The sequence below is a fragment of the Dromaius novaehollandiae genome, chromosome 23 (genome assembly GCF_036370855.1).
Source record: "Dromaius novaehollandiae isolate bDroNov1 chromosome 23, bDroNov1.hap1, whole genome shotgun sequence".
Classification (NCBI taxonomy): Eukaryota; Metazoa; Chordata; class Aves; order Casuariiformes; family Dromaiidae; genus Dromaius; species Dromaius novaehollandiae.
The window spans coordinates 7,768,078-7,786,214 of NC_088120.1; the positions used below are offsets into that span (position 1 = coordinate 7,768,078).

An 18,137-nucleotide genomic window follows, 5' to 3' on the forward strand; every position below is an offset into this window, starting at 1 on the left:
GTTGCATTTAGCCAGACACTAACATCCACAGGCTTTTACTTCACGAGTTTAAAAGCCTGTAACTAGCAGAACAGATAGTGCTTCAGCACATGAAAGACGTTACCAAGCAACCCACAGAAACAGACAGCAACATTGATAATCCATTCTAAAGTAATTACATTTTATAATTAAACATTACTGTAAATCCAATAGATCCCAACAGGAACTTGAGCAATTTAGAGACACACTAGCTAACCTGCCTGTTTTAAAGTATCCATGTTAGCTTCCTTCTTTGAAGGAAACATTAAGGCAAGAGCTGAGATTTTCATTTAATAGGCCTTCAAACAACTGATAATCATTAACATTTGCCAAGACGAGGTTGCGTAATCAGATGTTTCTTGATTTCTGTGACTTTAAAGTATCATTCTTCTTTCTTCTTACCGGTAGCGAAGGAGCGATTGCCATTAACAGTCTGTTACTCCCAAATGAAAGCCCTGTCCTAGTGAAAGCACGTGTGCGCAGAAAACCCAATAAACACACTCTTACTGACTCCAGCCAGACAGGGAGCTCCTCTCTGATTTCCATCCCTGACCCTTCCACATACCATCTGGGCCATTACTGTGTGCCTCAGCTTCTCTAACACAGACATCATACTTTCCTCCCACGGGCACTTGGCATAAAAAAAGAAAACCTAGTTGTATTAAACAGCATGGGACCAAATTCACTTTGCGAATTCACACTCAATATTCTTTCATTCAATGCTTTTGCAGACTGCGAATCATTTTGCACCAGATGACAGCGGGAGATTTAGGGTTAAAACTCAACGCCTACCCACACGCGCTTGGCTCTAGTGATGATTTAGTATGGCAGTGGGAAGTGAGTGTAGCTGGTTGAGGTCCCTGACGCGGGAGAGTATAAGTTATGCTACTGCAGCTGCATCGACAAAGAAATGTACCCATTAGTCAAAGAGGTGACCTGTGTGAGTTAACTCCGAGATTACACTTACAAATATCCTAGATAACACGAGGGCAATTCCTGCTGCAAGCCCACTTCCTTCACAACCAAATTTCTGCAAATATATCTTTTGGAAAGAAGCCCAAAGCTCCGGAAAGCCTCAGCTCTTTGACAATGTTCTATCCAATTCTTCCTTAAACACAAGATAAAGACTCATGTTTCTAAACCCAAAGCACCAGTCCAAATGCACCACTGCTTCCACATGCTCCAGTTCTTTGCAACAGATTCTAAAGCAAATTTTTAAACCTTGCCAACCTATCTCTGTAAATACATCGGCTGACAGGCAATTGTTAGACAGTAGATACTGTAAATTATTTGCTACATGCCACTTCACCTAGAGCAAACACAACAGAGTAATTCAACCAACAGGTAAGTGGGGCATTGCTTCAGGTTTTTGTTGAAAACAAGCTGCCAAGACTTTGCAAGCAACTTGCATGGATGTTTATAACACCAGTTACTATCACAGCTCATTCTCTCATGCACAGTGAGCAAAGACAGCAGACCCTTGCTCAGAAAAGAGATCTCCATCATGAGAAGTAATGGAGAAATTCTTCATTAAGTTGCAGAAAAACGCCTGCCATTACACAGTCACAAAGCACCTTCCAGCAAGCTGCATTAAAATAAGTTTCAGCCTCCCCTTACTGGTCCCAGAAGGATGGGCCAGCTGAGCAAAGGAGTGCTGCTCAGCTCTGACCTGCAAGATAAGCATTCTCGCCACCATCGCCAGGAAGACGGCAGGACCAGCAGCCTGTTCTGCTCTGGGGGAATGGGGTGGGGGGGAACATGCTGAGTAGCCCAAGGTCATTAGTGTTAGTGACAAGGACAGAAATAGAACTGAAGAGTCTTCCTGACTCACAGCCCCTGCTAAGAAAGCTGAATGGAAGAAAGAACATCTCAAAACACAATTAAACTAACTTCTAATTAAATTCCTAATGCAACTAGAATTAACCGTGTCAAGAGGAGGAAGAAAAAAAGAAATCCTTCAATGGGACTGTCTCAGGCATTAAGACTCAGCTGGATCCGGCTGCATCTAAATCAGGAAACATGTCAGCAAGAGCAGTTGATTTTGCAGTTAGAGTTTCTTAATGAGATGCTAGACTGTAAGAGGACGACAATGGATTTGAGAAAAAATTTGCAAGTCTAGAGCAAAGCACAGGATGATTTGGTAGAGAGAAGAGAAAAGCTGTTGTCTGATCTCCTGCACTTCCCAGAATCAAAGCTTGTGGAAAATTCTAATAGAAAGAAGTTATTTGTGTTCTTGACCTCCCCAGCACAGAAAAAAAAAAGACATCAACTCCACATTTCCTCCAAGCTTCTATAATTGATCAAATATATGATATTCCATAGCACAACCAAAGCTGATGCAGTACAACAAGGCCAGGAATAAAAGTGATGAAGATTCTTCCGGTCCTAAGCTTATTACCTCGAACTGCTATTCAAGCACTTGCTGTCATGAGGTTTAGAAAACTTGCACAAAAAGGCTATCCATGCTGCCCAATTTGCACACAGCAGTCTTAGTCTGAGGAGCTGACCCTATTAAACTGGAGGGCTGATTTCTTCCATAGACTGATATTCAAAAGGTAAATTGGCATGCTGAAGGAAAAAAAAAGAGAAAAGGTCAGTGTCTAAGAGCAAATCTAACTATAGCTTCTGTGATGCAGATGAAAGTGAAGATGTTGTGCCAGCAACATACAGAATGTGAATGGAGAAGTAAGCAATATAAGAAAGGTGAAAACCTGAAGAGAGGACACTTCACAGAAGACAAGCTTAAAACCACAGGAATAATTATATCCTTTGTTATTCCTACAGAATGAAGGTAGAAACAACTCTTTGAGCAACATCTGTAACTATGAGATATCAGAAAGGAAACTTAAGCTTGTTGTAAAACACTTTTTGCTATTGCACAGAATTTGAACTTGTGTGGTTTACTGCTTACGTGTATTTAGATTTCCCTCCAAAAAGATGTGTTAAATAGAATTCTAAGTTTTAAGTATATACCTGTAGCATCAAAAAATGCTTTCAAAAGATAGCAGGTGTTCCATAACACAAGATCTGAAATCAAACTTTTTTTTTCATAAGTGTAGAATATTAGACATTTAAAAGTATGAAAATATAGCTTTGAGCTACATCAAACTAAGCTGTACTTTACCATTATAATAATTCCTGAAACTAGTATATGTGCTGCACTTTGAAAGTGAAAAGTTGTCATATATATGAATATATACATACTTTCACACACAAAGAAGCATATCAAGCAAATATATCCCCCAACACTACCGTGATGTCACAGATCATTACCTTTACATTCCAATGTAATGGTTCACTTCACAAGCTGACTTTTGCTAACAAAGTTGCTTATTAGGAGATATCTGTCAATCATGCAACAATTCTTTCTACAGCTACTGCCAGGAGCTGCATGTGCAAAGGATGGTAGACAGACCCAGAAAGCAAGTAATACACTTTGGATGACACTATTTGTATTTTCAAATCCTTTTAATTCAAGGTTGGACGGTCTGGTAATGGCTTTTCTTAGTGACTACTATTTCATTCCTGCGTGCTTTGGGGAAAGAAACTGGAAAAAATTACTTACCTAGTAATTGTGCTTCTTCAGATGTCACCTCAGATTCCTCCTTCTGAGTTTTGTGCCTGCAGCATAAACCACACAGGAAATTCCCCTAGCTCTCAAGATTTTTGGCACTGTGACGTACCTATAGGCTGTCTTAAGGGCTCTTACATTTCAGCCATGTCTTTTCAAGCGTGTACAGCATGCAGTCTTCCTAAATCCCTAATTACACATAAAGAATAAAAATTCTTCTTAAAAGCGACCAACCTTCCAGATGAACGCTATACAATGATCAATTAAACAATGACCCCAGAATCCATCAGCTCTTCACCAAAATACCCCCATGTCCAAAGGGAAGGTGGACAGAAATACAAACACCATGCAAGATCATTTTTCCAGAGCTGTGTTATGACAAGGTAAGTCATTTTCTCTTTCCCTAAAGATACCATCTGCACAGGATGCTCATTTCTGGAGAGCCAGAGCCCAAGGGGATGCTCCAAAAGATGCTGTAGCAATAACTAACCAAAAAAGGCAGACTGCAAGGGGAAAAAAAAGTGCAGGGACATTTTTTTTTTTTTTTTTTTTTAAAAAAAGAAAAACAATAAAAAGAACAGAATAGAAGCCAAACAGATCAATTATAAAAAAGGATGTCATGAAGAAACAAAACAGACAAGAGGCTTTGTATTCATTAGCCTTGGACGTAGGGCCATGGCAGGAGTACTCGGTAGGTATGGAATATAAGTGCCAAGGGAAAGACTGAACAGGGGCCAGAGTCTCTGTGCATAAATCTACTACTGACCCATCCTGAGGCAAGTAAATAAAGCCTCACTTTCCCAGAGCAGAAATACGTGACAGTCATCCCAAAGCCAATTTATGGGAATTATGATGCACCAAAAGGCTGTGGTCCTCCTCATGCACAGCTTGGACAGCCGAAGGGCTCTAGTTCAGCTGAAGAAACATTTCCAAATGGTTTTCAGATATAAAAAGTGAAGACTATCCTCTCACCCTGTTCCAGGATGAAGAGATTTCTCAGCCTGGGACAAAGCAAAATGCTTTGGAACATGAGCGATCCAGAGAGCGCTAAGTCAATGTAGGGAGCCAGGTGGACAACCAAACTGATTCACTCTGCAGCTTGAGGTACAACCTTGGCTAATGGCACCCCAGACTGAACAGGCCTGTCCCAGCATCGCCCTTAAATCTGGAAAGGGGAATCGCAGCTTCGAATAGGACCCACACTGCAACAAAGAAATTCTTTTATGCTGGAAAAAACACTGGGGGAACATGCTGCAGAGCCACCGAAGCACGTGGGAGTGCAGCATGCTCTAGTGGGCCCAAACCATCTAACTGGCAAGGGTCAGTCTGAAAAACAAGGGCAGCCTGGCTAACAGTCTCCTCCACAGGCAACATCACAACAGATTTCCTGTGCTCTCTCTTTTCCGTGCAGCAGGAGCCTGCTCCGAGCTCATACCCAGAGTATTTAGCACAGTCACGGGTTCACTCGGTGGTTTGATACACACGTTTTATTCTTTCCATTTCAGGACCATGCATCTGATCTCCCCCTTCCCTCCCAGCACCAGCAAAGCGTGAATTGCTTTTGACACATGGATGGCTCAAGGGCCCAAAAAGCACAGAATCATAAGCAGATGGGATAACTGAAGGAAAGAAAAAAGGAAAGAAAGAAAAAGTAAATACAGGCAAGAGTTACCCTGCATCACTCCTGTTTTGCACAGGAAGAAGTGACATAAGGAACAAAAGAAACATCTGTTTGGAAACAGTCTTTGTCTCCATCCAAACATCGGAAGAAGAGGAAAGACAGAAGCCCAGAATTGCCAGCACACCTTGTGCTTTATCCCACTCTCGGATAGCTTAACAGGAGAGATCTAGGAGGGTGAGTTTAGTTTAATGATATCTTGCTGCTTCACCTGCTGCCCATCTGTCTTTCTAGTCCTTGCTCGGAGGGACAGATTAGAGCATTGCCGTCCTCTTCCCTTTCAAGGCTTACTTGTGATTTGAACTTCTGAAGAGAGGAAAAGAGCAATTCTCAAGCATTAAGCAGTCAACAGAGATTAGTCCAATAATTTATCAAAGGTAATAGCTAATAGCAGACACAAGAAACTTACTCACAGCCTTCCTATAGCCTCATGTCAGAGTTGTCACTCCACAAAGGTATTATAAGAAATTCTTGGACAACAGTAGCAAATTTATTAGCCAGAGGCTGATGGGACTCCTCCAGGAGTCCTTCGGTCAACAATAAATCATAGAAATCAATGTGCAAATATTGGATCTTTAATAACAATGAAGTTGGTGGAGTAGATGTTAGAACAATGTTAGAATTCAGCTGGCAGGATGAAGGGATTTCCTTTTATTTAGCCTGACCTGCCATTGTGAGAGGTATCAGGGCTTGGCCCTGGCATCTTTCCAGCACTGCATTAGACAGCCATCATGCTACAATGATTAATGAACTGCTGAAAGAATAAAGCAAGAAATGGCAAGTTAGGGGATCTAGATAATAAACTAAAGAAAGGAACCATAAAGTTTCATCAAAATAGAGACAGAAGGCACCTCCTAGGTCAGGAACTCCACATCCCTGCCAATGTAGAAGTGGCTCCCGCAGTACTGCTTTGGCCAGGCTTCCTTTCAAGTCCTAAACAAGCTTCCTCTCTATTAAATCTCCACTTATCAAACGTCATCCTAATATTCAAACTTAAAACTTTATTGCTTTAAATCTTTGAAATCCAGAGATGAAAGAACAAGAGCTGTCTACTGTTTTATCCTATGACCAGCCAAGCAGTCGCCTTTCAAAAATCCATCTTTTGAATCACTCTGCTGTGCACCCACTGAAGAAACTGGGCAGATTCACATTCAGAAGGCAATGATGTCCTAGTTATGGGGGGCTCACTATGGCTCACAGCAAATGTCTGATGGGTAAGATAATCCAACACAGCTATGCTGTTTCAGGATTGAGGAATCCTAACATGGTATCGATCCCAGAGGGAGGCCTTCAAGAAAACCAAAACAGCGCCAGAAATCAGCCGAGAATTTGTTTGGGTTTGTCTAGCACAATGCTGAATTACCAACATAAAACTGTGTCCTTCCAAGATAACTCCAGAAGAAAATGGAGGCTCTGATGGAAGAAGAGCCAGAAACATCCACATTTCCACTGAAAGCTTTTTATTTGTGAGCTGGGCTGGCTCACTCAGACAGCAGGAGGGTTTCAGGGTAGAAGAAACATGATTACATTATAATTACCTTTTGTTACTTTGCAAAGTACAGGGCTAAGCACTTTCTTTACTGCCCAGGGAAATCATGTTAACAGAATTAGAGCAAGAATCCAGTTTTAAACAGTTTGCTAGGAAGCTACTAACATAGTTCCAATTCTCAGTACAGACAATCTTTGGAGCCACCGTGCTCCATAAATCAGTGGGATTTATGTCGCAGACTTCCTCTGAAACAAGTACAAGCTCTTAGAGAAGAGACATCCTCCAGCGCGTGCTGAACATATAGCTTTACTGTACATCATCATCCTGTACAAGTGCTGTTGGCACAATGAGATGCTGTAGAATTTCTAGATCTCTTGCATTTATTATTTTTTGCAGCCTTCTGATGATGATACTGTTCTACTCACTGATGGAGGCAGAAAGAGGAAGAAATTAAACAACAACTCTGTGACCACACAGTGGAAGTGTCGGAGGCCGGATTAGAACTAATGAGTTCCTGGCTCCCAGTCAATCAAAGCCATCAGAGCAATTAAGCCAAATAAACCAGAGAACTGTTTTCTGCTCAGCTGTCGTCTGCCTGTCCTCCCCTGTAACTTCTGGGCTGGTGAACTTCAATCGGGTTTGACAGAGGGTAAAGGTCATAAAGAAACTAAAGTTCAATGCAAATTGCCAGCAGGCTGGAGGAGAGAAACTCAGCAGCATGTGTACCCCGCTGGGTACCCACCACCGTAGCCTCTGGCCACCCAGCTGAGAGGGGACATGGGAAAGAGCAATGTCCTGCCCACTGGGCAGGGGTAGGCGGCATGGAGGAAGCTACAGACAGAGGAAAGGGGAAAGTCGCAAAGCACATGAGGGGGATCTAAGGGTGTACAGGTGTTTCAGCACACAGGGCTCATCCTGGGATATAACGGAGCCTGGTTTCCTCCAATCAGAGAGGAATCGAAGAACAAACTTTTCCTTTTTAAGCACCGCTGAGATCTCTTCTTCAATTCTAGCGCACAGCAGAGATACACACAAGGGACTCTACATCTCCACTTCCAAGATAAATAGATGCAGAAGGGAAGCACTGAAGTCACTTCAATTTAGTGCAACCTCTAGCCATCACTTACTGCGTCCTCCCAGGGAACGCTGAAGTGCCTTAGAGGAAACAGTTGTGACTCACGCTAGCTTGCTGAATTAAACAAAACTGTGCCCATCTTACAGAGGTGCATACTGAATTACAGACATTCAAACATATTTTAGAAGACTTGTTTTCTTCAACACAGCTAATGACAGAGGCTACTAGAACAAGGCAGGGGTTGTCTTATCATTTCTTCTATTTCTTTCTTGCTACTTCTTTCAGCAAGACAGTAAAAAAAACCCCCCGGTTTATTTCTAGTTACATTCACTTTTGAATTTCCATAATTTATAAAATAAAAGTGATCTAGACATCAAGGAATATGAAAGTGTATCTTTACAAACAAACAAAAAATCCGAGACTCTGGCTGTTATTCGCACAGTGACTTGCCTACTTTCACACAATGAATCTGCCATCAGGAACAGAACCCAGGACCAAGTGTCCTGTTCTAATTAACAGTAGATGCTTTGCCTCTCTTTACTAAGTGTATAAATGACCGATAATCATCACTTTAAGCAACCTCACCCCATTAATAGGAGATGTTTATTACCCAGTCCTCCAGCGCTCCCTTTCCTACATTGGTTTGGTCCCTCATACACAATACACTCACATTATATATGGATCACTGACACCACTGGCCACGACAACTCTGGAACCCTTCCAAAACGTTGTGTCACACGATGAACTGAAGTGCCAAGGGGACACTTGATAAAGGCAGCAGTCACGGGAGTGTGTTTGCTCCACATAGCAAGTCCATTCACAGCCTTCACTGAAAAGTACTTTTGGGGGAATGTGAATCTAGTTTTTATACTTAGGAAAGAGATTAAAATACTCCAAACACAAGATTCGCTTTTCCCACCAATGAAGTGAATATTTTTACCTGCTTTTTCATTTTGATCGCTTCATGTCAGTTTTATGTTCAAAACAAATCACGGACTAATCTCGGGTACGTTCTCATTTCCCCCTTCCAGTCTTTATCTAAAGTCTGAATTGTTTTAATACTGATGTACATGTTTAAAAACATCAAAACAAAATGATAAATAATAATAGATTAATAGAGCAAAAAGAACATGAATGATTAACATCATATGGTAAAGTCTTGCACACAGATCCAAAGGAAAGAACACTATGCACAAAAATCATTCTCCCATTAAGGGGCAGATTTAATCACTGATTAGAAAGTTAATCAAGAGTCTATAAATATTTTGGCTGGAAAGATGGAATCTTAACTGAGGTGACTGTGTTTTAGTAAATATTTGCATAACTGCATCTACAATCCCCAGACTAATGACAGAACCCGGGGGGGGGGGGGGGGGGGGGGGACTTGGCTGACCACTGGTATCACGCAGGGACTCACAGCGTCCCACATCACCGGTGCAGCCCCACAGCGATGCCACCCCCCAGGTGGCCCGAGGCTGCATTCCCTCCTGCTCACTGAGGCTACATGACTGTGGTGAGGGCAGGACACTGCAGACGGGCAACAGCCAGGCCCTAATCCTGCTGTCCTAAATTTCTTGTCCTTATATTTGAGGACATTCCAACAGCTTACGTGTATTTACTGAATTAATTTAGCAATACATAGGTCCTTCTGTGCAACATGTTTGTGTGTGTCCTGGAAACCTGTTGCACCATGTCCAGCACCTGCATTCAGTCATTACCTGTAACATGTCTAGAGAGGTCCATGATCTGACAATTTTGCAGATAGCACATTGTCTTTAAGTGGCAGTTTATAGGCTAGTCTTACACCAAATTCAGTTGTTGTGGAACAATTGCTTTCAGTGTTAGATTTTATAGATAAAAACAAATGCCTTCAAATTGCACAGTACTTTCAAATTCTGAAATACCCTCAGCTCTAGTAATATCAGCGTGCAGTAAGACAACATTGGCATCTTTAAAGCAGGCAACACTGTAGCGTGGATCACAGCATTTGAAGTATTTTCTATACTCATGCATTACGTCAACAGAACAAATATATTTTTAGTCAATTAACTGTATACCCTAGAGCCAAAAGAGGCTCAGACAGGTTAGGTCTAAATCTTGTTTGCATGAATCCACCGGAGGCCAGTGAAGCATAAAGCGTATTGTATGCACCGTTTGGGGGATTTACAGTATAGAGCCCTTTTTCATATGTTCAGTAAATAAATGCATGAGAGAAAACATGGAGCAAAGGAAAATTCCAGCAAGCCTAGAGCCAGCCAGCATTTCAAACTGCAGAGAAACTCTCTCAGTGCAAAGGTATTTCTCCCCCCAGAGAAAGAATTAGGATTTGATCACAGGGTACCTGTCTGGTTTGAGATCATCATTCTATTTCATTATAATAAGCATTTTACTGAGAACAGCGTCCAAAACAAGTCTGTTAGAAGGCACTGCATTTGTATGTGACAAGCACAAAGGATAAGAGATTTTCCAGGGGTCTTAGTGAGAGAGACAGGCATGCGAAGGTGCACTTCCATCTCTAACTGCAGCTGCTTCTTCTTACGTACTAAAGCCATCAACTGATATGTTGTTTGGTTTTAATATTGTCCATCCCCAGATTCCAAAAAGAAAAGGCATTTATGCCAAATGGAAGAATAAGAAATTGCACAGGGTTGGGAAATGGAGATGCCTGAAACCTTTCAGGAATTTACTGCTGGCTTTGGAAACGAGGACTCGGGGACAGCTGATCGGGTGATATGCAGCATTGTACCATCAGGCCGATTGTAACTCAGACTGACAACTGTTTTGAGCCTCGCATTCAATAAACTGGTGTCTCAATCCAGTTGCCGGTGCTTACGTATCTCCACAGAATCCCCCCAGAATAAGCGTTGGTGGTCTCCACAGAGGCGTGCAAGACCGAACGAGCACCCGACCAGGACGCTGCTCCCACCAGGGGTCAGGGCTGTGACACAAATCCGGAGGGGAACAAGCGGCACTTCCCCAGCCCTGCCCCAAAAACCTGCTCTTTTCAGCCCACACGGCATCACTGGTCAGGACTGTCAAAACCACAAAAGGGAACTCGGTATCCAACACTAATCGACTTTCCACAAGGGTTCAGCTCCTGATAACACTTCTGTTTCTGGCCAGTTATGTTTTAGTGACAAACTGTCAAGATATTTGTGTTTAAAAGACTGATCTACCTTAATAGATGTCTGCTTAGCTGCAAAGTGATGCAGAATAACTATGGGCATGGACTCTGATGGCTTTCTCCCATTGGGGTCTTATTTTTGAAAGCAAATACATCTCTAGAGCTGTGTTAAGAGGACAGCAGACAGTGAGGTGAGGCAAATGAAAGTAGAGACAGAAAGAAAAGCCAGGATAAAAAGAATGGCACTATAAAACAATCCTGTTGCAGTATTACAATCCAGAGGAAATGGATGCGTCAGACCCAAGCGTACAATTCCAGCAGAGGACTAAAAACCTGACTGAATTTGACATATCCCCCCACTTAAAGGGACGAAGGATACTGCCAGATTAAGGTACTAGGTATTCTCTGACATTAGGTGAGAAAACTGGCCTTTTCTGCCTGAAGAGTAAGAGAAGAAACAGTAAGTCTCTATTACTGTTCACACTTCTCATCGTCATGAGTGAAAGTAAGCTAGTGGGGGTCACTTCACTGATACAGTTCCTAGCTGGTTACCTTGGTTGCTCTCCAGCAGTGGACAGCCTTCAGAAGAAGGCTGTCCTCTCCCTACCACCTCCCTACCTATCAGGCCCATAAAGGCCACACAGCAGCAGGACAGCAAGCATTCTGTTTTGCTTCATCCATCATCCAGAACAGTCAGCTCAGCTCCAACAGCAAAATCTTTATTACTAGTTATAATGCAAAAGGCAGAAGCCACATAGTTTGATTTTCCCAGATCTAAGGCTGAATTTGCAGCAGCAGCAGTTGGAGGGAAGTCATTTTGACTTTTCACTGAGCCAATTTGATCTGGAAATTGTTGAGAGGGAACAAATATGGAACCCCACTGTGGCATTTTTGCAGTCATTTTCTGACTACGACCACATTTTTTTTATTTTTGAGCATCAGTCATTAGTATTTGGCACATGTTAAAAATCAGCTATTCCCTGAGGCCATGCATGACTGATCAGTTACAGAACTAATACGTTCTGTCGGTCATTTTAGGAGACGAATAATCCCAGGCCCTTTTAAAGTTTCCCAACCTGCAGCATGGCGAGGTTGTTATTTGTTTTTATTCCAGTGCTCTTCAAAAAGGTCAGAGTGCCCACAGTACTCAGCTGCCCACAGTAACACACAGCAGCATATCCCAGACAATTCTCTAGGTGACCAATGACCTTTTGCAGTAAGTAGTCTATGTAGTACAGGTGCTTTCCTTTTTTCTTCTCAGGGAAACAACTGTTTATCAACTTTGAACCATCTTTAAAAGAAGAAGTAGAACCTAAGAAGTCTGCCCACTCTGCTAAGTTATCCACTGATGCAAAGCAGAATATTTGCATGCACATGTCAACTCAAATCATTGCAGTACTTCTCTTAACAGGCTTCTACATACCATTTCACCTTGCCAATCCATCTTTTTTTTAAAAAAAAAAACCTTTTTGTACTACAAGGAAACACTCTTTACAGCATTCAAGACAGACAAGAATAAGGTAGATATACCCCTGGCCCAACTCCTTAATCTGCAAACAGCTCTGGTGCCCCTAGTGCTGCTCAGTACTTTCCCAAGCAGCAGTTAAGTAAAAAGACACCACACACACAGATTTTGAACTTTGGACAACACTATCTTTAAAGCAGAAGTATAGTAGGACAATATTAGTTGAAACTTTACACATAAAACAGCCAAAAAGCTAATGACACACCCTCTTCCTTGGCTCAAGCATCAAGAAGCTTGGAGGCTGGGTAGGAAAGAGGAGATACCTGCTACGACTCCTGCTCAGTTTGAAGTGCCCTACGAGAAAGTGGAAAGTTCCAAGTCTTCAACCGGGGCATCATCTCCAGTCTTTGATCACGCACCAATTCTTTCTCCTAGCTTTCATCTAGCTTCTGGCAGATAGATGGGGAAAAACATCAGCAAGCCCCATCCATATCCATCCTCCCTCTGTTACATTTACACTGACCTGTAAGAACGTCCTTTATGCATTGGGGCGGGGGGGCTGGGGGGGACAAAAAGAGGTCTTAAGTACCAGAACAGTCTGGAACACGTTTCAGCAAATTATAGTGCTTAAAGCTCGGGAAGAAGGAGAGAGGAAAAAAAGAAAATAAAAAACTCACTTGCTGCAACAGCACACAACACCCTAACACAACCCTCTACAACCAAAACAGCCAGCAACCTCATCACCTGTCCCTGCTGGCATCTCTCACACCATGCGCTCATATGAGTATTTGCTAACCTAAATGCTGTATCATGACTTGACTTATTTTTTCACTCATCTACTTCTTTTCACGCAGCATTTATCTTCTAACCTCTCTTGGTTTGTTTCCTCATGTCTTTGATTTCCGAAAAGAAGGACACACCTTATCTCTTTCATAAGCTGGACCAGCATCCCTTGTTTTGCACATTCAGTCTCATATCTCAGCAGGATATTTGTTTCTCTCTCTCTCTCTGAATAAACAGAAGCACAGGCACTTTTAAGGAATAAGAGCTCTGTTTGAAGAGTAATTAGCTGTCAGCATAAAACTAGTATTTATGGATTCTCATCCTTGAAAAAATCCAACTCTGCTACCCAGCACTGATTATGGCTGTGTTACAAACAGATGGAGCTGCATCCATACAACTTGCAATAATCCTATATTTAAAAAATAATTAAGTACAAATAAAGGACTGAATTCCACTAGCTTTCATAAATCTGATTTCCAATTTGATTTGTTTGTGCAGCATGGAAGCTGGGTTATTCACGGGTATATCACGCTGTACTCGTGTACCTTTAAAGTGGGAGCCTGCAACACATGCAAACATCAGGAATATTCCCCCACTCCAAGCACATGAGAGGGCCAGATACTGGTATATGCCGAACACCCTGCAGCTGAGAGGCAGAACGAGAGGATGGTTCAATCACACCTGGGATCACAGAGAAACCCAGCACCCCAGGGCGTGTTGTGTCTGGTCGCTTGGCACAGAAGTTGCAAGTCTACCAGCGGTGCAGCCTTTGTTTTAATGACAAAAATACCAGAAGGGGAGCTGTGAAAAACTGTTCTTAAAAGGCAGGTTACACTGAGGGCTTTTATCCACAGCATTATTCTTTTACTTCCTTCCCTGTTCAACCCGGGGCAGCATCTTTGCTGAATACTTACACCTCCATGAAGGAACAAACACAGGAAATTAATACTCTGCTTAATTAAGTGCATGCGTTTAACTTACTGGCATCTCTTACCATACTAAGATTCACTCCAAGTTTGTTATCCACCACAGCAAAAGATATGACAAATATGATCCAATACTACATGGAATCTATAGCTCTTGGTTAACTAGGTCACAGATTGTACTGCAATGTTTGCAAGGCTGCCAGGCTTTTATGCACGAACTGTAGGCACCAGGCCAAACTCTCCCCCCGTTACACCCAGTATCCCTGCTGACGATGCTACCCAGGCTTGTCTGGGTCTACGCGAGGGCAGTCTTCAGGCTGCTGTTTGCGGGTAACAAGCCCTGAGCCGACTCCACCCGAGGCGAAGTGACAAACTGATTCACAGGGAGAGCAAGCCTCAAGCCCCTCTGGGATTTCTGCGAGGGCACATCCCATCTGTCCATCCCCACGGACCAGCGCAAGTTTCATCAGCTCTTACCAGCTTTTATGTGTTTAAATGCTGTAAAGCAGCCAGGTTTCCACCGACACCCCAGGAGGGAGCCTCTTGCACAACCACAGACATCTCCTGCCAAGCAAGTTTTTTCCCTAATACCCAAGCCGAAATTTCCCTTTGCCCAGTTTCAACTCTCTACTTCCAGTCACACCCTATTAGACTACCCTAACGTTTCCTCTGGCAAGAGGAGAGGTGTAGAAATGCAGACAGGCGCACGTGCCTGCTGACACATCCCACGCGTAGGGGGATGCTGCAGGACAACCCCATTAAGAGAGAGCCCCATGATTCCTGTCACCCTCTTTGGGGCTGGAAAAAGGACTAAGGAAGGGCACAAGGGGCTTGTTTGGGAACGAGGAACAGGGCAACACTACAAAAGTGAGGGGTATGTGAGGAGAGGGGGATGAGGAGCCAAGGGATAACTGAGGGGATGAGGGGTGACGAGGATGAGACAAGGGGAGACCAAGGATGGTGGGACAAGGCGGGGGGGAAGGAAGGAAGGAGGGAGGATGAGTTGTGACTGAGAGACACAAAAGGTTGACCAAGGATTTGGGGGGGGGGGGGGGGGCAGGTGACAACACAAGGGGTGACCAAAGATAGCGGGACACAGCTGTGAAGGGAGGGATGAGTTGTGACTGAGGGAGACAAGGGGCAACTGAAAAAGGGGGATGAGGGTTGACAAGGCTGGGGGGGGGGCAAGGGGTGACTGAGGATGGAGAGGGACAGGGCTGTGAGGGGAGGACAAGGAGCAACTGAGGATGGAGAGGAGTGAGGGGTGACCAAAGGGGACAGGGCTGTGAGGAGGGGGTGTCGGGGCTGCAGGCAGCTCGGGGCGGGGGACGGACGGGGACGAGGGGGGCCCTTACCTCTTTAACCTTCATCCTGCGGGCGCGGGTCTCGGGCTCCTCGGCGGGCCGCCGGCCCCGCGGCGGGTGGCGGAGGCTCTGCCGGAACCGCTCGTAGTCGAAGCGGGCCGCGGCTCGCGTGTCCCGGGCGGCGGCGGGCACCGCGCTGGCGGGCTCGGCGCCCCGCACCTGCGGCCGGGAGCCGGGCGCCGTGTGCGCGGGCGGGCCGGGCAGGCGGGCGGCGGCGCGCAGCTTGTCCCTGAGGCGGCGCGGGGCGGCGGGGCTGGCGTGGCGGGGCTCGGCGGCGGCGGGGGGGCTGCGGGGCAGGTCGGTGTCGCGGGTGGAGGAGGCGGCGGCGGAGGAGGCGGAGGAAGACGAAGAGGAGGCGGAGGCGGCGGCGCGGCGGGGCAGGAAGAGCCGCTTGAAGCGGGAGGAATCGGGCAGGAGGAAGAGGGCCCCGAAGCACAGCGTGAGCAGGCCCGAGAGGAAGAGCAGGAAGAGGAACTTCTGCGGCAGCCGCAGCCCCAGCGCCGCCGGCCAGCCCGGCATGCCCGGCACCTTCCGCAGCAGCACCATGGGGCACCGGGTCGCGGGCACCGGGCGGGAGCCGCCGCCGCCCCGCGGGGCGCCGCCGGCCGCCGCAGCGAAGGGCTCAGCGATCCCCGCCGGCTGGAGCGGGCGCCTTCACCGGGCGACACGTGGAGGGCTGCGGGGGGGGGCTGCGCAGCGACGCCGCGGGGCCCCGCCGCTGCCCGCACAGCGGCGCGCACGGAGGCTCGCGGGGCGCGGAGCGGCGGCTCACGGTTCCCCCTCCCGGCATGAAGGCGGCGGCGAGCGCATCCCGCCGGGGCCGGGCGGCCGGGCTGCTCCGCGGTGCGGGCTGCGAGCCGGGCGGCGGGCTTCAGCGAGCGGGCGGCGGGCGGTGCGAGCCCTCCTCTCTAGGCGGTGGGTTCATGCTGCAGCATTTCTGCAAAGGGGAGGGAGGGAGGGGGCGATGAGGGCGCGCTCCCTCCGCGCCGAGGAGGGCTGTTGCATGCAGCCGCCGCTATCGCCTTTGTCCCGGCGGCTCCGCAGCCCCCCCGGCCGCTCCCCCCGCTCCCTCCCCGCACTTGCCGCCAGCGGCTCCCAGCCCTGCACCATCCCCTCGCGGCTCCGCTGCGGCCGGGCAGCGCGGCATGTCCCCCCCGGCCGCGGGGGATGCGCGCTCCGAGCATCCGAGCAGCAGCTGCCCCGGGCCGGAGGGCAGCCAGCGGCAGGGCTGCCCCCCTCCTCCCCGCCCGGGGCAGCGCGCGGGGGGACCGGCTCGCGCCAAGTTTCCTCAGAGAAAACCACGCGCTGGGTCTTCGCTCAGGGACGCCCGGCGAATCCCCCCTTCTCCCCAGCGCTGCCGCGGTTCCCCGCCGCCCCCTCCCCCGCGGCGGCAGGGCTCAACTTTCGCAGCAGCGGGCGAGCCTCGGGGACCCGCGCCCCGGCCGAGACCCGCTGAAAACACCCCCCCCGCGTTTTACAGCGGCGCCCGCCCGCCCGCCTCGCCCCCGGCGCCGCTCACTCACCCCTGTGGCGAACCCGCGGCCCCGCGCTCTTCCCCCGGTGCCGCCCGGGCTCCTCAGAGCCGCGCGCGATGCGGCCGGCGGCCGGCTGGGCTCCCCGGGGGGGCGGGCGGCCCCGCGCTGCTGCCCGTCCGGCGCCCGCGAGGGGACTAGCTACGCGCATCGGGCTAATTGAAGGCAACTGCCTCCCATTTCCACCTCCTCCCCACTCCGCCCTCCTCCTCCTCCTCCTCCTTCCCCCCCCCCCTCCCTGGAGGGGAAGGGGCCGCGCCGGCCGCGCTGCCCGGTGCCTGCCCGCCTCCGCCGCCGCTCACTGCGACAGCGCCGCCGGCCCCGCCCCCGCCCCTCCCCCCCGGCCGCGCGCTCGCGCTCCGCGCCGGCCCAACGGTCGCTCCGGGGGAGGAGGCGGGAGCGTCGCGGGCCAATCACCAGCCGCGGCCCCGCCCGCCGCGGCGCGCGCCCCTCCCAGCGGCCGCCCGCCCTCGCTCGCCACTGGCTGGCTGCTGGAGAGCGGCCTCGCCCATTGGCTATCCCAAACGCCAGGAAAGCCGGGCGGCCCGCCTCCTTGTTTACCACCCTTGCCCGGCTCGAGCTGGGGGAGCGGCCTCCCCTCCCGCCCCTTTCTCCGGCCTGCCTCCCATTGGCTGCTCTGTGTGCCCCCATCCTCGCTGTGATTGGCCGAAAGGGTCCAGCTACTTTGAATAAGGCGTGGGCGGAGCGGGGCGGGCAGCCTGAGGGCGCTGTCCGTTGGGGAGCCGGCGGGCGCGATGTCGCCTCAGACACTCACCCCTTGGGACCCCTCAGACGCGCGAGTTCCCTTTCACCTGCGCTGCCCGCGTGTGGTCCAACGCGTGCTGGAGGGTCAAAGTGCTCCAGAAGGGACTTGGTCCCCTCAGGTGACCCAGCCACGTTTTTCCCAATTGGCAGAGGCTGCACGACCTGGGGCCTGGCTGGCCTCGCCTCACAGCACAGCCCCCCTGCCGCAGCCACCCGCCCCTGACGAGGAGCGGGGGCTTCACAGAAAGGTGCCAGGGACCGTCTGGGAACCACCTTTCTTCAGTCCACAAAAAGTTTCTTTCCTGGTCTCCATCAGGCTGAAATCAGCTTCCACTTTGAAGCACTTG

The 18,137-nt window shown here is 48.2% G+C and overlaps 1 protein-coding gene and 1 long non-coding RNA gene across 3 annotated transcripts in view; both read right to left on the minus strand.

Moving 5' to 3' along the window:
* MAN1C1 (mannosidase alpha class 1C member 1) overlaps window positions 1–17,350 on the minus strand; it is a 65,779-nt gene extending 48,429 nt beyond the window's left edge. Inside the window, exons 1-2 of one of the 2 annotated variants that reach the window (XM_064525070.1) lie at window positions 17,017–17,342; window positions 15,485–16,430 (exon numbers count right to left, since the gene is read on the minus strand). In XM_064525070.1, the coding sequence (XP_064381140.1) occupies window positions 15,485–16,039 (555 nt within the window). In that variant the 5' untranslated portion in view covers window positions 16,040–16,430; window positions 17,017–17,342. Of the gene's footprint in view, window positions 1–15,484; window positions 16,431–17,016 lie in introns of both variants that reach the window. The other variant, XM_064525071.1, reaches the window with a different exon arrangement.
* LOC135330684 (uncharacterized) lies at window positions 2,383–3,734 on the minus strand. The gene is made up of 2 exons (XR_010392679.1): window positions 3,584–3,734; window positions 2,383–2,586 (listed from the first exon to the last, which is right to left on the minus strand). It is a non-coding gene; the product is annotated as an uncharacterized LOC135330684 (long non-coding RNA).
* Window positions 17,351–18,137: the final 787 nt, after the last annotated feature.